The sequence below is a fragment of the Vulpes vulpes genome, chromosome 11, assembly GCF_048418805.1.
Source record: "Vulpes vulpes isolate BD-2025 chromosome 11, VulVul3, whole genome shotgun sequence".
Classification (NCBI taxonomy): Eukaryota; Metazoa; Chordata; class Mammalia; order Carnivora; family Canidae; genus Vulpes; species Vulpes vulpes.
Genome location: NC_132790.1, coordinates 17,030,854 through 17,057,721, shown reverse-complemented (window position 1 = coordinate 17,057,721; position 26,868 = coordinate 17,030,854). Strand labels below are relative to the sequence as shown.

At 38.6% G+C, this 26,868-nt stretch overlaps 1 protein-coding gene across 23 annotated transcripts in view; it reads left to right on the top strand.

Annotated features, from left to right (window-relative positions):
- Nucleotides 1–26,868, top strand: part of IPO7 (importin 7) — an 88,014-nt gene that overhangs the window by 15,399 nt on the left and 45,747 nt on the right. For 2 of the 23 annotated variants that reach the window (XM_072727306.1, XM_072727317.1), the window contains 2 exons: nt 2,235–2,437; nt 17,018–17,309. The exons of 2 other annotated variants lie outside the window; for them this stretch is intronic. In XM_072727306.1, the coding sequence (XP_072583407.1) occupies nt 17,226–17,309 (84 nt within the window). In that variant the 5' untranslated portion in view covers nt 2,235–2,437; nt 17,018–17,225. Of the gene's footprint in view, nt 1–2,234; nt 2,438–6,453; nt 6,599–7,842; nt 8,036–9,286; nt 9,445–13,735; nt 13,805–16,811; nt 16,861–16,942; nt 17,310–26,868 lie in introns of all 23 variants that reach the window. 19 more of the 23 variants (XM_072727299.1, XM_026008282.2, XM_072727303.1 and 16 more) reach the window with 17 other exon arrangements.

The following is a 26,868-nucleotide window of genomic DNA, read 5'->3' as shown; positions in this document are numbered from 1 at the left end:
CTAGGTGAGAATTATTCTCAGACAGGTAAGTGACAAGCATGGGGCTCACTTTGTAAAGGTCCCTTTCTCTTAGGGATCATAGTCTTACATTGTCTTTTTCTTTTCCTTTACCCTTTATATTCTGTCCAATTTTATAGTTGTTTACAGTGAGAGGTCTATTCCTGTCGTTACCATGTTATGGTCAGAAGTGGCATGTGTATGGGCTTGTCATTTAAAAAAATTTTTTTTAAGATTTTATTTATTCATGAGACACACACACACACACAGAGGCAGAGATGTAGGCAGAGAGAGAAGCGGGCTCCATGCAGGGAGCCTGATGTGGGACCCCAGGACCCCAGGATCATGCCTGGAGCCGAAGGCAGACGCTCAACCACTGAGCCACCCAGGTGTCCCTGGGCGTGTTATTTACATCAATGTCATTATGCTATAAATTTCATTGAGTTGCTTCCTTTTTCACACAGCAGTGTGTTTTCAAAGATCTGTCCATATTGCTATGGATAGGTACATAGAGATTGTTGCTTTTAACTGCAGCTTGATGTTCCATGGTGTGAATTTACTACTTTTATCTTTTCTGGTGCTCTAGTGATAGATATCTGGGTTACCTCCTACTTCCCCCTACAACAACAAAAAGCCATAAAGAATAAACTCTGAAATATAAACCTTAGGACCAGGAGTATAGGCTTATAGTGTGTAGGTATTATTTAATTTTGTGAAATACTAACAGATTATTTTCCAGTTTATACTCTCACCAGTTTATACTCTCATGAGCCATGCACAAGAGTGCCAATTTTCTAGCATACTTGTAAATACTTGGTATTATACAGTTTTATCTATTTGGTCATTCTAATAGAATAAAAATAGTATTTCATTTTATGATTCACCAATTAATAGTGACCTTGATCATTTCTTTATGTCTCATTTTGTAACTCAATCTTCCTATGAATTGCCTTATAATAATAACATTTTCCCATTTTACTTTTGGGTCTTTTTTCTACAGATTTTTAGAAATTCCACACATAGGGATGCCTGGGTGGCTCAGCAGTTGAGCGTCTCTTTGGCTCAGGGTGTGATCCTGGAGTTCTGGGATCAAGTCTCACATCGGGTTTCTGCAAGAACCTACTTCTCCCTCTGCCTATGTCTCTGCCTGTCTCTCTCTGTCATTCATGAATAAATAAATAAATCTTAAAAGAAAAAGAAATTCCACACATATAATCAATAATAATCCTCCGTGAGTTTTAGATGTGATAAATATCTTTACAGAGTCTGCTACTTATCGATTGACCTTGTCTATATTACTTTTTATTGGACATAAATCCTTACTTTCATCTAGACATATTTTTGGTTTTCAGTTTCAAAAACCTTTCCCTTTCTCTAAGTAAAAAAAAAAATTCTCTTACATTTTTTCTATTAGTTAGAATTTTGCTTTTCAAGTTGATGTCTTTGATCTTTCTGGGAGCCACTTACATATATGGTGTGAGGTAGGGAGCCAGTTTTATTTCTTTCTTTATAAAGAGCCTGTTTTTCCAAAACTACCCACTACACAACTTATACTCTCCCCATTACTTTGGGGTGTCCACTTTGTTATATATGAAATCCTCATTCATATAAGGATCCAGTTTATAGCTTTTGGTTCTGTTCCATTTTCCTATTTGCCTGTTTCTGAGCCAATGACATTGATGCATGTTTTTAATTATTATGATTTTATGGTGTTATAGTGAATCATATCTGATTTCCTGTTATATTTTCTAGTTGGTTATGTTTGAGGTTGGCAAATGCTATTGTTTTTTTTTTTTAATTAAAAAAAATTTTTTTAAAGATTTATTTACTTATTCATGAGAGACACACAGAAAGAGGCAGAGACATAGGCAGAAGGATAAGCAGGCTCTCTGCAGGGAGCCCGATGTGGAACTCAATCCCAGAACTCCGGGATCATGCCCTGAGCTGAAAGCAGACACTCAACCACTGAGCCACCCAGGCATCCCTCTTTTAAAAATTTTTACTGAGGGATCCCTGTGTGGCGCAGCGGTTTGGCGCCTGCCTTTGGCCCAGGGCGCGATCCTGGAGACCCGGGATCGAATCACACGTCGGGCTCCCGGTGCATGGTGCCTGCTTCTCCCTCTGCCTATGTCTCTGCCTCTCTTTCTCTCTCTCTGTGTGACTATCATAAATAAATTTAAAAAAATAAATAAAAAATTTTATTGAGGTATTATAAAGATTTTATTTATTTATTTAAGGGAGAGAGAGAGGAGAGAAGCAGAGAACACAAGCAGGGGGAGAAGCAGGCTCCTGCTGAGCAGGGAGGCTGATGGAGACTTGATTCCAGAACCCTGGGATCATGACCTGGGCCAGAGGCAGAGGAGCAACAGACTGAGCCACCCAGGCACCCTGAAGTATAACATATATAATGGAGTACACAAATCTTAAGTGAAGAAATTAGGTAATTTTTGCATGTGTGTTAATAATTGTTGTAACCACTATCTAGACAAATAGAAAACATTTCCATTATTCCAGAAGGTTCCTTGTGGCCTCTCTCTGTTAGTATCTCCTCCAGGGGTAGATGCTATTCTGACTTCTACAACCATTGATTAGCTTTGCATGCTTTTTAATTTAATATAAGTGGAGTCATATATATGGTTTTGTGTGTGATTTCTTTTATTCAGCATTATCAGGGAGATTTATCCATATTGTGTGCGTATCAATGGTCTGTCTTTTGTTGCAGTGTAGCATTCCATTGTATGAAATTTTTTTATTCTTTCTATTAATGGGTATTTGGATCATTTCCAGTTTTGAGCAATTAAAAAGAAAACTACATAAATATCATCATGCCTGTCTTTTGATGGACATAAGCATTAATTTCTTTATGGTATTTATCCAGGGTCATATGTATGCTTAGCTTTAGTAGGCACTGCCAAACATTTTTCCTAAATGATTGTACCAAATTACACCCTACCTGCAAATCATGAGAGTTCTAGTTGTTCCACATCATAACCAACCCTTTGTGTTGTCAATCATTAAATTTTAGATGTTCCTTGGTGAGTAATGCTACCTAATGGTAGTTTTAATTTGCATTTCTTTGATGGCTAATGATGTTGAACATCTTTTTATAAGTTTATTGTCCATTTTGTTTTTCTCTTAAGTAAGATGTCTATTTAAGTCTTTTGCACGTATTTTAACATATTTTATTTTATTTATTTATTTTTAAAGATTTTATTTATTTATTCATGAGATACACAGAGAGAGGGAGAGAGAGGCAGAGACACAGGCAGAGGGAAAAGCAGGCTCCACGCAGGGAGCCTGACGTGGGACTCGATCCCGGGACTCCAGGATCATGCCCTGAGCTGAAGGCAGGCACCAAACCGCTGGGCCACCTAGGGATCCCCTAACATATTTTATTTTTAAGCAATCTTTATACCGAGTGTGGGGCTTGAACTCGCAGGCTCGCGATTAAGAGTCAAACATTCCACCAACTGAGCCACCCAGGCACCTCAGTCTTTTAAAATTTTTAAATTGAAAAAATAAAAAATAAAAAAATAAAAATTTTAAATTTGAGTTGTCTGTCTTTTAAAAAAAAAAAACAAAAACAAACTGATTTATAGGAATTCTTTATATATTCTGGATATAAGTCCTTACTTAGATTTATGAAACTTATTAGCTTGCCACTATTTATATTTTTATTTATGTTTTTAAAAATATTTTTTATTTTATTATTACTATTTTTAAAATATTTTATTTATTTATTCATGAGAAAGAGAGAGAGAGGCAGAGACGCAGGAAGAGGGAGAAGCAGGCTCCATGCAGGAAGCCTGACGCGGAACTCGATCCCAGGACTCCAGGATCATGCCCTGGCCCAAGGGAGGCGTTAAACCACTGAGCCACCCAGGGATCCCTTATATTTTATTTTTAAGTAATCTTTACACCCAACATCAGGCTGCAGCTCACAACTTGGATATTAAGAGTTGCATGCTCCACCAAATGAGCCAGCTTGGTGCCCCAATTTATCGGGTATTTTTATTTTTTTGATTTATTTATTTTAAAGATTCTATTTATTTATTTGACAGAGAGAGAGCATAAGCAGGGGGAGCGGCAGGCAGCGAGAGAGAGGAGAAGCAAATACCAAATTCTTTGGTATTTACTTAAAGAATATGAGAACACTAATTTTAAAAGATATATGCACCCCATGTTTATTGCAGCATTATATACAATAACCATGATATGGAAGCAACCTAAGGGCCCACTTGTAGATGAATGGATAAATATTTCTCTCTTTTTTTTAAACTTTATTCATTTATTCCTGAGAGACACAGAAAGAGAGGCAGAGTTGTAGGCAGAGGGAGAAGCAAGCTCCATGCAGGGAGTCCAATGTGGGACTCCATCCCGGACCGTAGGATTACACCTTGAGCCAAAGGCAGACGCTCAGCTGCTGAGCTACTCAGGTGTCCCCCCAACTTTTTTTAAGATTTATTTAATTATTCATGAGAGACACACAGAGAGAGGCAGAGACATAGGCAGAGGGAGAAATAGGCTCCTTACAAGGAGCCCAATATGGGACTCGATCCTGGACTCCAGGATCACGCCCCAAACCAAAGGCACATGCTCAACCACTAAGCCACCCAGGCATCTCTCTCTCTCTCTCTCTCTCTCTCTCAAAGGAATAGTACTCAGCCATGAAAAAGAGGTAAAATCTTGCCATTTGCAACAACATGGGTGCGTCTAGAAGACATAAGGCAAAGTGAAATAAGTCAGTCAGAGAAAGAGAAATAGCAGCATTTCACTCACATGTGGAATTTAAGAAACAAAACAAATGAACAAAGGAAAAAAAGCGACAAAACAAACAGACTCTTAAATTGACAGAACAAGCTGGTGGTGGTTACCAGACAGGAAGTGGGCAGGGGGAATGGGTGGGTTAGGTGAAGGGGATTAAGAATACACTTATTGTGGGGTTTTTTTGTATATATATTTTTACTGGTGTTCGATTTGCCAACATATAGCATAACACCCACTGCTCATCCCATCAAGTGCCCCCCTCAGTGCCCATCAGCCAGTCACCCCAACCCCCTGCCCACTCCCTTTCCACCATCCCTTGTTTGTTTCCCAGAGTTGGGTGTCTCTCATGTTCTGTCACCCTAGAATACACTTATTATGTTGAGCACCTAATAATGTACAGAACTGTTGAATCACTGTATTATATACCTAAAGCTAATATAACCCTGTACCTTAATTTAAAAAAATAGTACAGAGAAATCCTGTGTACTCTTCACCCAGTTTCCCTATTACATCTTAAGCAGCACAATATTAAAACCAGGAAATTGACATTGGTGCAATGTTTGTGCATAGCTCTATGTAATATTATCAAATGCATAGATTTGTGTAACTACCACTGCAATCAAGATATTTTATCAGCACATCCCCATTGTGCCACACCCTTTATAGTCACACAGCTTCTTTTCCTCCTTCTTTGTTACCATCTCTAACCCTTGATAACCACCAATTTGTTCTCCACTTACATAATTTTACCACTATTTATTTTTGAATTCACTTTATTTTCTTTGGAGCAGTTTTAGAAAAAGTGAACAGAAAGTACAAAGTGTTCCACTTGTCTCTTCACCCCTCCCTATACAGTTTTCTCTATCATTAGTATCTTTCATTAATGTAGTATTTCTTTTGTAATTGATGAGCTCATATTGATATATTATCAACAAAAGTCTATGGTCTACATTAGGATTCACTTCTTGTGTTGTACATTCTATGGGTTTTGACAAATATATAAGGCCATGTACCTTATATTATTATATAAGTAGTATCATGTGGAGTAGTTTTACTACCTAAAAATCTCCCTATTCATCTCTCTCTCCATCCCTCGAGCCCTGCCAACTGCTAATATTTTCACATTTTCCATGGTTTTGCCTTTTCCAGAATGTCATATAAATATAGTATATAATCTTTTCATGTTGGATTCTTTTCTTTTTTTTTTTAAGATTTTATTTATTTATTCATAGAGATGCAGAGAGAGACAGAGGCAGAGACACAGGCAGAAGGAGAAGCAGGTTCCATGCAGAGTGCCTGACATGGGATTCGATCCCTAGGCTGCAGGCGGCGCTAAACCGCTGCGCCACCAGGGCTGCCCTCATGTTGGCTTCTTTAACTTAACAACATATACTTGTTTCCTCTGTCTTTATGTGGTTTGATAACTCATTTCTTTTCACTGCTGAGTAATATACCATTGCACGAACATATGTGGCTTAATTATCCATTCACCTATTGAACAATATCTTGGTTGCTTCCTAGTTTGACAATTATATAATAAAGCTACCATAAACATTCATGTATAGATTTTTGTTTGGAAATACGTCTTCAACTCATTTGGGCAACTACCAAGGAATGCAATTGCTGGATTGTATGGTAAGAATATGTTTATTTTATTTTTTTTCAAAGATTTTATTTATTTATTCATAGAGACACAGAGAGAGAGGCAGAGACACAGGCAGAGGGAGAAGCAGGCTCCATGCAGGGAGCCTGACGTGGGACTCGATCCCAGGTCTCCAGGATCAGACCCCGGGCTGCAGGCCGCGCTAAACCGCTGTGCCACCGGGGCTGCCCGGTAAGAATGTGTTTAGTTGTGTAAGTAACTGCCAAACTGTCTTCCAATGTGGCTGTACCATTTTGCATTTCCACCAGCAATGAAAGAGAGTTTTTGGGATCCCTGGGTGGCTTAGCGGTTTAGCGCCTGGCTTCAGCCCAGGGCGTGATCCTGAAGTCCCGGGATTGAGTCCCAAATTGGGCTCCTTGCATGGAGCCTGCTTCTCCCTCTGCCTGTGTCTCTGCCTCTCTCTCTCTCTCTCTCTCTCTCTCTCTCTCTCTGTGTCTCTCATGAATAAATAAATAAAATTTAAAAAAAAAGAATTTCTGTTGTTTCACAATCTCACCATTATTTGGTGTTGTCAGTGTTTTTTACCTTAGCCATTCTGATAGGTGTACAGTGGTATCTTATTGTTTTCATTTGCAATTCTCTAATGACCTGTGATGTTGAGAATCTTTTTATATACTTATTTGCCATCTGTATGTCTTCTTTGGTGAGGTGTCAGTTCAAATTACCACTTGTTGAGTTTCCCATACTCTGTGTGCATGGTTTGTGCCAACTGCTTGATATATATGATCTTACCACAATCTAATGATAAAATTACTATTGTTATATTTTACAGGATAGAAAATTGAGGACTTCAGTCATGTCAAAGCTAGGAATTGTAGAGTCTCTCTATTTCTGTGTTAGTATGTATAATGTAATATTACTCAGCCATGAAAAAGAATGAGCTCTTGCCATTTGTGATAACATGGATGGACCTAGGGGGTACTAGGCTAAGTAAAATAAGTCAGAAAGAAAAGACAAATACCACATGATTTCACCTATATATGGAATTTAAAAACAAAGCAAAGAGACAAACAAAACAGAAACAGTCTCATAAATACTGAGAACAAGCTAGTGGTTACCAGAGGGGTAGGGATGGGAGAATGAGTTAAATAGATGAAGAAGATTATGAGATACAAACTTTCAGTTGTAAAATAAGTAAGTCATGAGGATAAAAAGTACAGCATGGGGCAGCCCGGGTGGCTCAGAGGTTTAGCATCGCCTTCAGCCCAGGGCATGATCCTGGAGACCTGGGATCAAGTCCCCACATCAGGCTCCCTGGATGGAGCCTGCTTCTCCCTCTGCCTGTGTCTCTGCCTCTTTCCCCCTCTCTCTCTCTCTTTCTCATGAATAAATAAATAAAATCTTAAAAAAATAAAATAAAAAGTACAGCATGGGGAAATAGTTGATAATATTGTAATAACTTTTTTTTTTTAAAGATTTCATTTATCTATTCATGAAAGACACAGAGAAAGAAGCAGAGACACGCAGAGCATGCAGGGAGCCCGATGTGGGACTTGATCCTAGGGCCCTGGGATCACACTCTGAGCCCAAGGCAGACGCTCAACCACTGAGCCACCCAGGCATCCCTGTAATAACTTTGATAACAGATGGTAGCCACACTTTATCATGGTAAGCATTTTGTAATGTAAATATTTATCAAATCATTGTGTTGTACAATTGAAACCAACACAATATCACATGTCAAATGTACTTTAGTTTAAAAAAAATCTATCAAAAAAGCAAAAATTTGGTGTACTTCGCCCCCAAATCTACATAGTCCTATATCTACTAAAACTTACTTCATTATTTAAAATTTTTCCAGAAAGAAATCTTCAGGGCTCAGATAGTTTCACTGCTGATTTCTACCAAATATTTAAAGAAGAAATAATGCCAGTTCTACCCAAAATCTTTCAGAAAACAAAGGAGGAAGAAGTATATTTTATGAGACTAGCTTTACCCTATTATTAAAACTAGGTAAAGCCATTTAAGAAAACTACTGACCAATATCCCTCATGAAGATAGATGCAAATGTCCTCCAAAAAATTAGCTAATTGAATCCAGCAATATATAAAAATGTTTTTTTTAATGTTAATACATTAAGACTAACTGAGGTTTATTCTAGGAAAACAACATGTGAAAATCAACTCATATAATTCACCACCTTAACAGAATAAAGAAGAAAATCCGTATGATGGTATCAATAGCTCTAGGAAAATATTTGACAGAATTCAACATCCTATTTATGTTAAAAACTCTATGAAAACTAGAAATGTTAGGGAACCTTTTCAATCTAATAGAGAGAATCTATGAAAACTCTATGGCTAAAGTATGGGAAGAAAGTAAAACCATTTTAATGTGCAGAAGATCTGGTTATATGCACAGGAAATTCTAAGGAATTTAGAAAAGAAACTACTAAAATTAGTAAGTTTGCTTAGCAAGACTGTAGGATAGAAGGTCAAAACATAAAAATCAATTGTCTTTCTAGATATAAGCAAAAACAGTTGGAAATGATATATATATATGTTATATATAACATGAAATACTTAGGGATACATTTAAGAAAATATGTGTGAAATATGTACACTGAAAACTAAAAATATTGTTAGAGAAATTCTTTAAATATCCAAAAAATTGAGAGATATACCATATTAAAAGAAAAACACTCAATATTTTTAAGATGTTAATTTTACCCAGGTTTATGTGTAAATTTTTTAAAAGATTTTATTTTTAAGTAATCTACACACCCAACATGGGGCCTGAATCCACAACCCAAAGATCAAGAGTTGCATGCTGCACCAACTGAGCTAGCCACATCTTGTGATGTGCAAATTAAATGCATTATCTATCAAAATCTCGAAAGACTTTTTATTTTATTTTCAGACTTTATTTATTTATTCATGAGAGACACACAGAGAGAGGGCAGAGACAAAGGCAGAGGAAGAAGCAGCGTCCTCGAGGAGAATCTGATGCAGGACTCTGCTGGGACTAAGGATCACACCCTGAGCTGAAGGCAGACGCTCAACTGCTGAGCGACACAGGTGCCCCTTCAAAAGCCATTTTATTGTTATTTTTATTTTTTATTTTTAAAATTTTATTTATTCATGAGAGACACAGAGAGAGGAAGAGACGAAGGCAGAGGGAGAAGCAGGCTCCATGCAGGGAGCCTGCTGTGGAACTCAATCCTGGGTTTCCAGGATCACGCCCTGGGCTGAAGGCGGTGCTAAACCACTGAGCCACCCGGGCTGCCCCAAAAGCCTTTTTAAAAAAGATTTTATTTATTTATTTGAAAGAGATCATGTGTGTGCACACAAGGTGGGGGTAAGTCAGTGTATTTAAAAGCAAGCAGAGGGAGAGGGAGAAACAGACATCCTGCTAAGTAGAGAGCCGGATGGGGGCTCTGTCCCAGGACCCTGGGATCATGACCTGAACCAAAGGCAGACTAACTGAGCCACCTAGGTGCCCCTCAACAGGCTTTTTTAAAACTAGAAATTAACAAGCTGAATTTCCCAAATGTATTTTGAAATGCAAATAACCTAGAATAATCTAAACAAATTTGAAAAACAGTAACAAAGTTGAAAGATTTACACTATTTGACTTTAAGACTTACTAGAAAGGTACATTAATCAAGGTGTTGTGATACTGGCATAGACACAGATAAGATGACATCGGGCACGTTCAGGGTGGTATGGCCATAGTCCGCACAGACACATAAATAGATCAATGGAACAGAGTAGAGAATTCAAACACAGATCTACACATATTTGGTCAATTGATTTTCAACAAAGAGGCCAAGGTAATTCAATGGTCAAGGATAAACTTAAAAAAAAAGTGTACTGTACTAATTAGCTGGATATCCATATGCAGAATGAAATGACTTTAGTCACTACCTCACATCACCTGCCCCCCAAAATTGGACCATAGATGAAAACATAAATGCTAAAACTACAAATTTCTAGGAAAAAACAGGAGAAAATCTTTACAATTTGAAGTGGGAAAGATTTTTTATATAGAACACAAGAGGTGAAAAAAAAAGAACACAAGAGGTGCAATCACCTCGTGAAACAATAGATAAATTGAACTTTATCAAAATAGGACACTGCTTTTTGAAAGATAAATTAAGAAAATGAAAAGATGCAGACTAAAAGAAAATATTCACATTACAGAAATCTGACCAAAAAAATTGTCCCCAGAATATCCTACAACCCAAGAGCAGTAAGGCAACAACCCAATTTTAAAAATGGATGAAACAGACACTTTTCAAAAGATGATACAAATGGCTAATAGCACGTGAAAAGATGCTCAATATTATTCATCATTGGAGAAATGCATCAGTGCGTAATGACATACATAATCACATAACCACTACACATCCACTCTACATTTTAAAAGACAGAGAATTCAAACTGTTGGTGAAGATATGAACAGTGGAATGCCCATAAATAGCTCATGGGAATATAAAATTGTACAACCAATTTGAGAAATGATTTGGCAGTTTCTTATAGAGTTACATATACATTTACAATATAAATCAACCATTCCATTCTTAGCTATTTATTTATTTATCTATTTATTTAAAGATATTTGTTTGCTTGTTTGTTTATTCATGAGAGACACACAGGAAAGAGACAGAGACATAGGCAGAGGGAGAAGCAGGCTCTATGCAGGAAGACCAATGCGGGACTCAATCCCCGGTCTCTGGGATCACACCCTGAGCCAAAGGCTCAACTGCTGAGCCACTCAGGCGTCCCCATTCTTGGCTATTTACCAGAGAAATGAAAACATACATTCACATTCAAACTTGTACAGGAATGTACATATCAGTTTAATTCACAATAGCAAAAACTATAAATGACCCAAATGTTCACCAACAGATGAATGAATAATTTGTATATCAGGTAACAGACTGCCATTTAGCAACAAAGAGGGAACTACCTATACGCTCAGCATCATGGAAATAATCTCAGAAACACTACAGTGAGTGAAAAAAGCCAGACACAAAAAGTACTTACTGAATGATTCCATGTATATGAAACAATAGGAAAGGCAAATCTAATTGATAACGATAGAGAGCACATCAGTGAGCATATGTGGCACAGAGCTGAACATGTAAAGATTACCTGGAAAGGGCTGATGGAGATTATCTATATGTTGATTGAGGTAGTGTGACATGACTGTATAACTTCGTGAACACTCATTGAATTTCCTGTAAATTAAACTTTGATGAAGTTGATCTTTAAAATTGTTTATATGGGGATCCCTGGGTGGCTCAGCGGTTTGGTGCCTGCCTTTGGCCCAGGGCACGATCCTGGAGTCCCCGGATCGAGTCCCGCGTCGGGCTCCTGGCATGGAGCCTGCTTCTCCCTCTGCCTGTGTCTCTGCCTCTCTCTCTCTGTGTCTATCATAAAATAAATAAATCTTTAAAAAAATAATAAAATTGTTTATATGGTTTAGAGCATGAACTCCAATTTTTGTAAGTCAGTGTATTTAAAAGAAATGTAATAGGGGTGCCTGGGTGGCTCAGTGGGTTAAGTGTCTGCCTTCAGTTCTGGTCATGATCCTAGGGTCCTGGGATAGAGCCCTGCTATCCAGCCCATATAGAGGTTCCTACTCAGCGGGGAGTCTGCTTTTCCCTCTCCCTCTGCTGCTCCTCCTGCTTGTGTTCTCTCTCACTCTCTCTCTGTCAAATGAATAAATAAAATCTTTAAAAATAAGAAAAAAATAAAAGAAATGCAATGAGGAATGGTCTTCATTTGACAATTTCAGTCCAAGACTGTCTTTTACCTTTTCTTGCATACTAAGCTTTAGACGCATACTTACAAAGATGCTGAACATGCAGAATTCTAGCTGCTAGGAAGGATGCTCTGCAAAAACTCATTTTGTCACTTTCTTTAACTCTCCTTCCTTGCCCTCTTACTTTCCTTTCTCCTCAGTTCTCCCCTTAAAATACCAATAACGACTTATTTTTGTTCTGATCTTTCTAATTACAAAGCACTTCCCAATCTCATTTGATTCTCAGAATAATTTTGGAAGCCCAGATAGGATTATTTACTCATTTCACAGGTGGAAACTAAAAAATGAGGGCCAGTGAGATAAAAGGTTTCCTGAGGCAGCACAGTTTGTACATGCCTCAGAACATAATCACTCTTTTCTTAGCTTCCATGTCTTTTATTTTTAACCCCCCCACTTTAAAATATTTTTCTGTTGTGGTCCTAGGAGTGAGCAGATACCTGGGAAAGGATAATGCTCAAGAAAACTTATTTATTTTTAAAGTAAACTCTACCCCCAATGTCGAGCTTGAACTCATGACTCCAAGATCAAGAGTCTCATACTGGGCAGCCCGGGTGGTTCAGCGGTTTAGTGCTGCCTTCAGCCCAGGGCGTGATCCTGGAGACCCGGGATTGAGTCCATCAGGCTCCCTGCATGGAGCCTGCTTCTCCTTCTGCCTGTGTCTTTGCCTCTCTCTCTGTGTGTCTCTCATGAATAAATAAATAAAATCTTTAAAACAAACAAAAAAAAAGTCTCATACTTTATTGACTGAGCCAGCCAGGCATCCTAACCCCCTATGTTTTGAATTGTTTAAAGATCTTACCAAAGTGTAAAAATGAATTTCACTTAGTTATGAGTAGTGATTATCATTATTTAAAAAACTAAATTTCATGAAAAATGTTGTCTAAAATGTTTTGGATATCTAAAATAGTCCTAGCATAGGATGTATAGGATGTGGGCTTTCAGTAATTATGGAATGTCTTGACAAAAATCCAGTCACCTCAGACAGATCAGTCTAGGTCTTAAGATACCTTTGGGTGCTAGATATTTGTCATCAAGGCCTTATCTCTGGTGTTTAGCCCACAAAAGCTTCCAATGGAGGTTTGTAAAGGGAAAATTGATTCTTTTTATTCCCTTTTCTTATAGTTGTATGGTCACTCCCTGGACCGTCCTTTCCTTTCATACCTGTAGGAAGACATGTATTTTCTGTTTGAACAACAGAGCCATCATTTATAGGATCAGTTAACCAAGTGACCCTTGCATTGTTCCTTACTTCTATTTTTGTCCAATTCCATTCCAGCTCAAAATCAGCTCTGGGGATCCCTGGGTGGCTCAGTGTTTGGCGCCTGCCTTTGGCCCAGGGCACGGGCCTGGAGTCCCGGGATTGAGTCCCGTGTCAGGCTCCTGGCATGGAGCCTGCTTCTCCCTCTGCCTGTGTCTCTGCCTCTCTCTCTCTCTCTCTCTCTCTCTCTATCATGAATAAATAAGTAAAATCTTAAAAAAAAAAAAAAAAAAGAAATCAGCTCTGAAACCTTGTAATTTATGCTTTTCTGAATTCCTCAGACTAATCTTACCCAAGAAGACATTATATATTGGTTATAGTGGTATTGGGACTTGAGACTGAGCATTGAGGTAAGTTTATCTATTTATGTTTATACTGGCATAATGTAGCACTCTTTTCTTTAATCCCTACACATTTATTGATTGAGCACATGCTCATTTCTGTGTTTACCACAAAGAGAGACATTGTTCCTGCCCTGGAGGAGCTCACATCTAAATATCCAGTCATATAAGTCACGTTCTCCGTGTCACTAGCTTGACAAAAAATAATAAACCTACGGATAAGTTGGGTGTGCTAATCACACAGCAGCTAAGTTTTTGAAGAGTCTTTTTTTTTTTTTTAAAGTTCAAGCTTTTTCTTTTTAATTTTTTTTAATTTATTTATGATAGGTACACAGTGAGAGAGAGAGGCAGAGACACAGGCAGAGGGAGAAGCAGGCTCCATGCAGGGAGCCCGACGTGGGATTCAATCCTGGGTCTCCAGGATCGCGCCCTGGGCCAAAGGCAGGCGCTAAACCGCTGCGCCACCCAGGGATCCCTTTTGAAGAGTCTTGGAGCCAAACTCCTTGTATGGATAAAGGAACTCTGGTTGCCCAGACAGTTATCTAGCATCCTATGAGCTCTATTCTCTCTGAAGCACAATACACAGGCCCCACTGCAGCTTTAGATCTGAAAAACTTCCTGGGTCCCAGTTCCCAATACTACAGCTTAAACACACACACACACACACACACACACACACACACACACACACACACATAGAGGCAGAAACACACAGGCAGAGGGAGAAGCAGACTCCATGCAGGGAGACGTGGGACTTGATCCCTGGTCTCCAGGATGGGGCCCTGGGCTGAAGGCGGCACTAAACCGCTGAGCCACCAGCATTGTCCAAAACCATATTTTCCATTACCACCTCTCCCTTTCAGTTTCAGGGAAAGGGAATTAATATTTTTGGAGCACTTTTAATGCGTCAGGTCTTTTTTTTTTTTTTTTTTAAGATTTTATTTATTTAATCATGAAAGACACAGAGAGAGAGAGAGGCAGAGACATAGGCAGAGGGAGAAGCAGGCTCCATGCAGGGACCCCGATGTGGGACTCAATCCTGGGTCTCTAGGACCACGTTCTGGGCTGAAGGCGGCGCTAAACTGCTGGGCTACTGGGGCTGCTCTGTGTGTCAGGTCTTTTACATACATTGTGCTATGCTGTAATTGTCACAATTTCATAATGTACAAGTCAATCCTGGAATCTAAAATTGATATGTAGTAGTGCAAAGAGGATTGGATTTGGAATCATGAAAATTGAAGTATCAATTCTGGCTCAGCCACCAACAACTCATTACTAGCTCATTCATTCCTTTCTTCTTCTATTCACTAAAACATTTATTGAACTCTTAGCAGATATTTAAGCTTCATGATATGTGATAGGGATACAAAAGTGAATAAAACATAAGCCTTATTTTTAAGGCTATCACAATTGAGGGATAGGTAGAGAGAGGAGATTTTTTTTAAGTTTATTTATTTTTAAGTAATACCTAGGTGTAGACTCAATATGAGATTCAAACTCAGAACTCCAAGATCAAGAGTTAATGACCCCAAGATCAGGAGTCACATGCTCTTCCTACTGAGCCATCCAGATACCCCAGGAAGAGGAAATTCTTTTTTTTTTTTTTTTTTAAGATTTTATTTATTCATTCATGACAGAGAGAGAGAGAGAATGAGAGGGAGGCAGAGACACAGGCAGAGGGAGAAGCAGGCTCCATGAAGGGAGCCGAATGTGGGACTCGATCCCGGGACTCCAAGATCACTCCCTGGGTGGAAGGCAGGCACTGAACCGCTGAGCCACCCAGGCATCCCAGGAAATTCTTAAATAGACTATCAGTACACTGATAGAGTTAACAATAGGTTATATTGGGATGCCTGGGTGGCTCAGTGGTTGAGTGTCTGCCTTTGGTTCAGGGCATGGTCCTGGAGTCCTGGGATTGAGTCCCACATCAGGCTCCCTGCATGGAGCCTGCTTCTACCCCTGCCTGTGTCTCTGCCTCTCTCTCTGTGTCTCTCATGAAAAGATAAATAAAATATATTTTTTAAAAAAGTTATATTAAGGAAATTTTATGATCTTTCACAATTTAAGTAGCTTGTGAACCTTGGATTCTTTATTTGTAAGTTAGGAATAATTATATAAACCTTCCTTCCAGGCACAGAAGTTGGCATGTAAGAGATATTAATATTGCAAAGTCCACTGTTTCAGGGAAAGATTTTTGTGCCCCCATTTCTCTTTTTTTGCAAACTAAAAACAATAAGTGATCTTTTAACAAGTTGCATTTGAAGGTTTATGATTCATTATAAGTAAATATGTTTATGTAATTTTATTATAGCGATGACAAATATGAAAGGAAATTTCTCAAAATCTCAACACCCTAGAAAATCAATTTATTTCATTTGCCAGCTTTGTTTTCCAGTCTTTGCCCATGTTTCAAAGCCATAGCCTCATATAACTGTTTTTGTGTTGTTACTATATGTAATATTTGTCATTTTAATGGGTGTGAAATATTTAATTGAATTATTTTAATTTGCTTAACAGTTCTCATATTGACATTTCTCTTAAAAAGCAGAGTGTTTTAGTGAAGAGAATGAAAACTTTCAAAGCAGAAATATCCTGTTTGAAATCCTAGGTGAACTTCTTACTAAGTGAACTTGGGCAAGTTATTTAACCTTTCTGAAACTGTTTAACTTTTTTAAAAGGTGAGTGTAAATAAATAAATAAATAAATAAATAAATAAATAAATAAATAAATAAGAATCTAATAGAGATTATGTTCTTATTCTGTGTTTACAGGTGATTTATATAAAGTTCCTACCAAAATTTGGAGACTCAATAAAAATCCTATTTTTAGTAATTGGTAATCATAGATATGTAACGTTTAATACCTTTCACACATAAAGTTTATTTAATCTTTTGTGTCATTTTCTTAGTATAAAGTCTCATGAATGGGAATTCTTGGGGTAAAGATTATGAACATTTTTATGGCATTTAGAAACACATCTGAAATTACATTTCAAAAAATTATTTTCAATTACTAGCAATGGATGGCACCACATCTCGCATCACATCCGCCTCACGGTCACACAGGTATATTATTATGGGAAATCTTTGCGTGTGGTTGTTTTAATTTTTTTTATGTGCTGTCTGAACATTTTTCCTTTTTGAAAAGCAAGACCTGCCTGTAGCAGCTACAGTTCAAGGCCACGTGGGCTGCGTAAAGCTCACGCGGACTACATCTCCCAAGGTGCCCCGCGCGCGCGCCGACAGGAAGTGGCTGGAGCATCTCCCGCCTCCACGCCGAGGCGAAGAGGTTCTATCCGGGGCCTTGGCGCTTCTCTTTCCTTTCGCGCCGGTTGCCGCTGCGGAGCGCGGCGGGTCCATGTGCGCTGTGAGCGGCGCTATTCCTGGCCCAGTAGCACCCGAACCCCGGGTTTGACCGAGTCCGCGCTGCGATGGACCCCAACACCATTATCGAGGCCCTGCGGGGCACCATGGACCCAGCGCTGCGTGAGGCCGCGGAGCGCCAGCTCAATGAAGTAAGGACGCCGGGCGGGCGGCTGACTGTGGCAGGCCGAACCCTCTGGGCCTGGCCAGAGGCGCGGACGGCGTCTCTGAGGGGCCCAACAGGAGAGGTGGGGCGGGGACCTGACTGCGAGTGCCACGCCAGGGCGCCACGGGCTGCTGCGGTGGTGGCGGCGGCCAAGGCAGCCTTTGCGTCGGATCCTGAGCTGGGCCTCTGGCTGCGGTCAAGGCATGAGGAGCCGGCTGAGGCGAGGCGGGCGTGACGGGCTGGACACATGGCAGGCTCGGGTGGCCAGCCGCCCTCTGGCTCATTTCCAGCTCGTTCCTCGCGCCCAGGAGGGGGCGAAACTCACTGGGAGGTTTTTCAGACGTTTCCGGGAGCCGTCTCGCTGGCGCCGGGTTCGGAGGGGCTCCAGGGAATGTAGAGCTGGTCCTTTGGGGGCTGCGCCTGTCAGCTTGTCATTTCACGGGGCTGATCGGTGATCTGCACAACTTTCCTGCCTGCGACTGAGCGGCTAGGGAAAGCTTTCAGAGGCAAGCCCCCCGCCTCTCGGGAAGGGCGAGGGTAGTGCGGACTACCTATATCTGTATTAGTCTGATTCACTGTTCTACACTGCTAATGCCACAGTGGGAGGCAGGGCTCTGTAGTAGAAAGTGTCGGGTGAAGTGCACCCTTCTAGGTAGAGCTGAACCACTGATTTTCTTGACTGACCTTGGGCAAGTCGCTTAACCTTTTGCTGCTGAGTTTCTCCCATTCATAAAATTAGGCTACAGGGTTGCTGTGACGGTCAAGTGAGAACAGTGTAAGGCAGGGTGCCTTGAAACGTGCCAAGCTTGTTATCAACTCGCTGAGGATTGGTTCCTTTTTTTCCCCCTTTATTTTCGGGGGAACCACACTTTGGTAAAACAGCCTTAATATGTGGGCAGCTTACTATCCTCAGTTTTATTATTTGTTTCTAAATTTCTGCAACTTTCTATATTTTAGTATTTTAAAGGCTTCTTAAAAGGACACCTGTAATTTCCTGTGCCAGTTAATAATTGGTCTTTTGGTATCCTACTGAGTCTGCAAGCTTTAGTGAAGTTCAGTGTACATTTATTTTTAAACGTAAAAAGAAGTCCCTCTTTAAAGTAGAAATTCAGTTATTTTATGCTCCTCTTAGCTGGTAGGAAACTCAAGTAAAAAACATTTACGTTGACTTCTCAGAAGCCACAGGAGTATTCCTAATTGGACATCTTCAGTGTATAAGGCTGTTTTTAGAGATCTCTGCCCTCAAGAAACTTATATTTTTATAAGAAGCCTACCCAGAAAGTTTACGCAAATTAAGTGTAAAATTATTTTAAAATAAAAAAGTTAGGGACGCCTGGGTGGCTCAGTCGTTAAGAATCTGCCTTTGGCTCAGGGCATGATCCTGGGGTCCCGGGATCCAGTTCTGCATCTGGCTCCCTGCATGGAGCTTGCTTCTCCCTCTGCCTGTGTCTCTGTCTCTCATGAATAAATAAATAAAATCTTTTAAAAATAAAATAAAATAAAAAAGTTAAATCTTACATATGTAAGTGCAACTGTCATTAGATCATACCAAGAGTGATGCTCAATTTTTTAAAAAAGATTTTGTGATTAATCCCTGCATCCAATCCACAACCTCAAGATCCAGAGTCCCCTACTTTACCCAATGAACCAGCCCCCCCCCCCCCAAATTGTTAGGCTCAAAGTCACCTTGGGAGGAGCTTAGATTTCTTTTGGGTATAAAATAATTCACTGAAATACATTCCCATTTTGAACCATTATGAAACTATGGAGGGAGTTATAGATCACTTTGTTTTGTTTTGTGAGAGATACATACAGGTTAAGATGAACGTTATTTTGTCTATGAAGTATTCATGCATAGGTAAGTTTAGGTGCCCCAAAAATTTAGTCAATGATTTCTACCATGATTTTATTATTCTGACTATACATGCTGTATGTAATTGTTAATTTTAAAAATTATTTGAAAAAAAGAGTTGGTTCCCTTATAGAAAAATTTGAAATTCATTCATTCCTCAAGCAGATATTGAATGTCTAGTAGTATACACTGACATCTTATACTTGAGACCTGGGATAAATATTTCATAGGCTGATTTTTAGAAGATGAATAATCAAAATAGTGTAGCATTTTTAACTTAACTGTTAAGCTTCTGTTAAGATTTTGGAGTACTCTGGAATATTGAACAGTGCTCTTCTGACAAAATTTGTGGTCTAGCCTTTATTTCTCTGATTCTTAGCTGTTTACATTTTGAAATTTCTTTCCATTATTTCATCTTGATTTTTTTAGTAATTTTTCCTAAGATAACTTTTCTTTTAATTAGAAAATTCTTATCTTTAGTCTTCATTCAATTTTAATCAAGTGCTTCCATTTGAATGCTTACTTGCTTTGACTTTTTTTTTTTTTTTGTGGCAGAACCTTGATTTAGGAAACAGATCCCGGATAAGTCTTGAAGAAGGTTAACTGTAGTAAGAATGAGGAAGTAACAGTTTATTTCTGTCAGGCTCTTCTTGCTTTGGATAAGACAGGAAGCAATCATTCCATACTGCTTTTAGTCAATTGGAATTATATTTTGGTTCATTTAGTTAAAAGAAAAAGATGATTGACATTTGAGTGAATCGCTTAAGCTAATTGAAGTGATCACTAAGTATAAAAATTGTAAATGTTATCAAGTATAAAAATATCAAATGTTATTATAATGCAGATAGTTAAAAACAAAGTTTTCTTGCCTTACAGTGATTGCACTTGACTGTTCCATCTTCTTGGAACTGTTTTATTTCAGTAATCTCCTAGACTTGATCTCTTCTATCATTGTTCAGCTGTCTCCGTTATCACCGAGGAATTCCCCTGAATACAACATTCCAGACACTCTACATCTCCCTTCATTTATTTTTCTCCATAGCACTGGTTTATCATACATATTTTATTTAGTTTCACTAGTATAATTTTAAGTTTTACAAGGTGTGGATTTGTCTTTTGTTACAGCAGTTCTTTGATTTGTCAGTGTTAGGCTTTACTTCATTAGGGTAGATAATAATATGGGCTTTAGCTCTGTTAAACCACCCTCAAATTACACCCTCAAATTAAGGGTATTTAAACCATTTATATATTTTTATGTTACATATAGATAAAATTAAGAAAGTTCCGTTAAACTACTAGAGACCACAGTAAAGACTCTTTTCGGCAGAAATTTCAAGATATATTTAATACTCCTTACTGACTTAACTCTGTGGCATGGCATGAATTTTGATTTTTTTTTTCCCTCTCAATTGCTGTTACAGTGTTGGACCACGTTGTCATGTCCCAATTTGAAATATCATCATGTAACAAGCTTTTGGCTCAAAAACCGATAAAAAGTACAAGAATTCTTGGAAATATGATTGAGAACCCACTTAGTTACTGGATTTTTTTTTTTTTTTAAACTATGAAGTGTTCTGTACTAGCTGAGGGATGTTAGGAAAGTTATTTAACTTCTAAGCACCATTTTCCTTATGCGTAAGATAAAAGTAGTAATAGTATGTATGTCATAATGTCATGTGGGTTGAGTGAGATGAGGCATGTAAAAACTTCAGGAAAGTATTTGGCACCTAATAAGTTCTTTCCAGGTTATCTGAACTACTGCATAAGTGCCAACTGATTAACCCATCTACTGTGCCATGCGTTTTATTTCCTGTCTCAGTCTAACTGTAGTAGTTGTATATTTCAGTGGAAAATGATCAGCACTAATGGAGAAGGAACACAGATGTCTGAATAGTAAGATCATTAGTAGCATTACTGTAACACAAAAATTAGCACAATTATAAACACAGTGCCTGGCACACTATGGACTCTCAGCAATTACTTATATGCAAAGAGAAATAAGAACTTGAGTAATAGAAATGTCTTTCAGTCTTTAAAGTAGATTTGTGGGATGCCTGGGTGGCTCAATGGTTGAACGTCTGCCTTCAGCTCAGGGCATGATCCCTTAGTCTCAGAATGGAGTCCCCACATCAGGCTTCCTATAGGAAGCCTGCTTCTCTCTCTGCCTATATCTCTGCCTCTCTCTCTCTGTGTCTCTCATGAATAACAAATAAAATCTTTAGAAAAGTAGATTTGTGTACAGGAATCTGTCATTTATCATTTAAATTATATACCTTGAGATTAATTGACTTCTGTATATCTATAGGTAGAGTTTAAAAAAAATTTTTTTAAATACACGCGACATTTGGTATTCATTCAACATTCATTGTATATTATGTTTCCAGAGACTGTTTGCTACTTCCTACTCTCCCTCTCATTCACTTACTCAGAAATACTTGTTTCTTCATTTATAAGATAAAGTTAAGATATCTCTGAAGGTTTTGGCAGATTATTATAGTAGACAATAGTCTTTCTGCATTCTTCCTGCTTTAGCTGTCAGTGTTCTTCAGTGGAAACCTTTATATACAAACCTTTGCTTGTGTGCCAACCCCTCCTGTTAAGCTCTTACCACCTAAAAATAAGTTTTCTTGTTCACAGATCTTATTAATCCCATCTTAAATGCCATCTTTTCCTACTCAGACCTTCTTTGGGACTTTGTAAATTGAAAACTCTCCTTTTTAACACCTAGTTATATATATTTGTCCTTAAATTTTAACTATTTTATTTTTATTTTTTTTAATTTTTTTATTTTTTAATTTTTTTAAAATTTATTTATTCATGATAGTCACAGAGAGAGAGAGAGAGAGAGAGAGGCAGAGACATAGACAGAGGGAGAAGCAGGCTCCATGCAGAGAGCCCGATGTGGGATTCGATCCCGGGTCTCCAGGATCGCGCCCCGGGCCAAAGGCAGGCGCCAAACCGCTGCACCACCCAGGGATCCCCTATTTTAATTTTATTTGAACTAGATGATTGTTGTCACTTCTCTCTCTCCTCTCTCTCTTTTTTTTTTTTTTTAATTTTATTTATTCATGACAAACACAGAGAGAGAGAGGGAGGCAGAGACACAGGCAGAGGGAGAAGCAGGCTTCATGCAGGGAGCCCAATGTGGGACTCGATCCCCGGTCTCCAGGATCATGCCCTGGGCTGAAGGCAGCGCTAAACCACTGAGCCACCCGGGCTGCCCTGTCTCTTCTACTCTAAAAGTTCACTGACTTTGAACTTCTCTCCAGTGGCAATAAAATCTGTAGATGGTGTTTTTTTAATCTTGGGAGATTAGCTGAGAATGGACTATTCAACAACTCATTATTTCTGATTGTTTTCAAATATTTTAAAAATACTTGAAAAAATATTTGAGTGCTTATCATGTGGCAAATTCTGTCTTCATGCTGGGGATACAATACTGTACACAAGACAGAGTCCTACACAAGTTCTCAAATGAAGCTTAGATTTGAACTGAAATTATAAGTGTAATGTCAGGAAAAATTTTTTTTTAATGTTTATTCCGAATAACAGTTCCCAATCTGGTTCTTTTTTTTTTTTTTTTTTTTTTTTAATTTGAGAGAGAGAGCAGGGGAGGGGCAGAGGGAGAGGGAGAGAGAATCTTAAGCCAGCCGAGCTCAGTGCAGAGCCCTACACGGGTTTGATCTTAATGACCCTGAGATAACCTGAGCTGAAACCGAGTCAGGCATTTCACTGACTGCACTACCCAGACTCAGGCTCCTCTGGTTCATTTAATAGCAAATGTCTTTTGATAGGCCGTGAGCTAAGTGGTTGATAAAGAAATTCGTGATTCCTGCCTTTCTGGAGTTTCATAGTCAACACGGCCCTCACAATACATGTGGTTGAGACTTATAATAGAGCTATGTGTAAGTTTTGGATAAGAAAACTATTAAATCTGACTTTGCTTAAGGCAGATATGATCTTAGCATGAGTATTCTTTCCCTCTTAAACTTGCAGCAAGAAAAATGCCTTAAGTAGAATTAAAAGGCTTACCTAGGAGCCTTTTAAACTTTCAGTTCCTAAACTTAATGTGCTATAACATGTTTATGTAGATAGAAATGCTGCTTTCTCACATACTTTATGTGAAAAAGTAAGTGAAAATGGCTTTGATAAGTTTCTTGATACTTCTTTGTGTTTACCCTTTAAATTCATAGACCACCTGAGTCACTTCTAGGATTTTCACAAATGATTACAGTTACTACTATAAGTGATATATTTTATTCATAAGTGGTGAGTTTGATTTTGTTTTATTAAAGGACTTATGAAATGTTCAAGTAATGAAAATATTAGGTCTGGAAAAGTTCGAAATGATGGCATGTTTGTAGTACAATTTGGCATGTCTAGAAATTCAGCAAAATATTTATGGGAATATAATGTATATTTTTGGAAGACAGAATAGTCTGTAGTCTGAACAGGTAACATTCCTTTTTTTTTTTTTTTTTTTTTAAGATTTTATTTATTTATCCACAAGAGACACAGAGAGAGAGAGAGGCAGAGACACAGGCAGAGGGAGAAGCAGGCTGCATGCAGGGAGCCCGACGCGGGACCCCATCCCGGGTCTCCAGAATCATGCTCCGGGTTGAAGGCAGCCCTAAACTGCTGAGCCATCCGGGCTGCCCAGTAACATTCCTTAATTAGGAATATCTCTAAGTAGATGCTGTTTTGAATTTAGGAGAGGGAAAGTCCCTGTATACTTTGGCTGTTACACAGGAAATTATTCAGTGACAGCATGTTAAAGATCTGAAAGAAAGATATCACTGGCATTAATATTCATAAGTAAGTTTCTCTTTTAGATATAGATGCACATAGTATTTAACTTATTATTTGCTTCTATCAGTGGCACATTAATGATGAGTTTGATTTAAAGTGGGTTTTTTTTCTTTTGGTTAATTTGGTTAAGGTAATTTGTAATTAAGTTTTTTTTAAACTCCTTGGTTGAAAAGCATTTTTAAATTTTTATTTACTTATTTTTTTGAAAAGCATTTAAGTATTACCACTATTTAATGAAAAACTGAAAGACATAATGAAGAGTCTCAACTTGGTCCTAATTCTACCACTATGATGACTTAACCTCTCTCTGCCTAATATTTCGTGTAAATAGAATATTTGTCTTTGTCAAATTCTTCTTTTAAGATTGATTGATTTGAGAGAGAGCGTGGGAGGTTGGGGGAGACAGGGAGGAGAGAGTCTTAAGCAGACTGTAGCAGCCCCATATCACGACCCTGAGATCATGACCTGAGCAGAAACCAAGAGTCAGATGCTTAATGGACTGTGCCACTGAGGCGCCCCGTCTGTCAAATTTTTTAGTAAAGCAGAAAAGTTAGAAATCCCGTTGCTCTTGGGACGCCTGGGTGGCTCAGTGGTTGAGCATCTGCCTTGACTCAGGGCCTGATCCCAGGGTCCAGGAACCAGTCCCACATCTGGCTCCTGCAGAGAGAGCCTGCTTTTTCCTCTGCTTATGTCTCTGCCTCCCTCTCTCTGTCTCTCATGAATAAATAAATACAGTCTTTAAAAAAAAAAAATCCCTTTGCTGAATAAATAAATACAATCTTTTTTTAAAAAAAAAGAAAAATCCCTTTGCTCTTAAAATTATCTGGTTGTTTTCATGCATATATTTTGATGTCATAGTGCCCTCATGCTTGTCTTTTTCCTTAAAAATAGTGTAAAGTACAGTAGCTAATTGAAGCTCTCTTTGGTTGCATTCCAAAGAAGGGAAATAAAAAATTACCTCTTAAAGGGTTACTATGAAAGATACTGACATCAGGTAATTCTCTTGGAAAATGTAGGTCTAGAGGGGCAATTGATACTGAAGAAAACAACTTAAGTTTTAAGTCACGTTTGAGGATGTGGTAAACATCAGATAGAAAATGTATAGCAGGGGGATCCTGGGTGGCTCAGAGGTTTAGTGCCTGCCTTCAGCCCAGGGCGTGATCCTGGAGTCCCGGGATTGAGTCCCATGTTGGGCTCCCTGCATGGAGCCTGCTTCTCCCTCTGCCTGTCTCTCTCTCTCTCTCTCTCTCATAAATGAATAAATAAAATCTTTTAAAAAAATGTATAGCAGGCAATCGGGAATGTGGAATTGAAGGTTATGAGAGAAAGCAACAGTAGAAAACTTATTTTTCTGGGTAAATTGTGAGGAAAGGAGTATGAACTAGAGGTGTGGGGTGAACTGGATGGCTTCATTGTTGGCCATGCCCGTTTTTTGGAACTTTAAGAAACAGGAAAAAGGAGACTGGAGAATTGTGCATAAAAGTAGGAGGAAGCCAGGAAAAGGAATTTTAAGTAAGAAGGTTCGTTGTAGGAACTTAGTTTCCTTTTTACTTAAATGAATTTCATAGATTTTCTACCAGTGAACATGAATTACTTATGTAATAAGTAAAAAGCTATTAGGAAACAAAAGGTTGACATTTCTAAATGAGAGAAATTAAAGCAGAATGAAGACTTTGGAGGGAAAAGCTTTTAAAATATTGGTAACCTCGGAGAAAGCAATTTTCTGATACAGTTAGAATGCTAGTAAGGGGATGGGGAAAAGACTGTAGGTTAAAGGGTTAGTAGGGTCTGGGGAAATTTGTTTATGTGAGTATGTGTATTTATTTTTTTCTTTTGTAAAGTTGTACTTACTTTGGAGAATAGGGGAAGCTGCCCATGGAGTAGAAGTTTTTTAGGCCTATTAATACCTAGTAATAATAGCTTTCCACTTATGATGTTTTATAGTCATCTATTCTAGAATTACATCCTTGGTACTGCTTTAAGACTGTGTCATCCGGGACGCCTGGGTGACTTAGTAGTTGAACATCTGCCTTCCACTCAGCATGATTCTGGGGTCATGGAATTGAGTCCTGAATGGGGCTCCCTATAGGGAGCCTGCTTCTCTCTCTGCTTCTCTGTCTCTCATGAATAAATAAATAAAATCTTAAAAAAAAAAAGACCCTATCTTTATCTGATTGTGTAAAAATTTCAAAAAAAAAAAAAAAAGTTCACACTTAATATAGGTCTCGATTTGGTCACAATTTACCTATTCTTTTTTTTTTTAAGATTTTATTTATTTATTCATGAGAGATACAGAGGGAGAAGCAGGCTCCCCATAGGGATCCCAATGTGGGACTTGATCCTGGGACTAGAATCACCCTGAGCTGGAGGCATACTCTCAACCGCAGAGCTACCCAGGCATCCCTTACCTATTCATTTTTGTCTTTCATTGTTGTTTTTCATTCTCTTAATATAAATCTCTTTTTTAAAAATTTTATTTATTCATGAGAGACAGCAAGAGAGAGAGGCAGAGACACAGGCAGAGGGAGAGGCAGGCTCCATGCAGGGAGCCTGATGTGGGACTCAATCCGTGGACCCCAGGATCCGGTCCTGAGCCAAAGGCAGACGCTTAACCACTGAGCCACCCAGGCATCCCTTAATATAAATCTCTTTAACCTTAAACTTTTCCTTTTAAAAATCTTGTCTCCCCATCTCTATGGGTTTAAATCGTTTTAATGCAAAATTTTACCTGTTAGTCCAGGTAGAATTATTAATACCCCAACCTATCTTATAGTGATCTTTCATCTCTGTAGTGTCTGACACATTGTAAGTACCAATAGATAGAATGGAGGTAAAGGAAAAGGAGATGGAGTTGTGGCTGTTGAGGAATTTTGATGAAATGAAT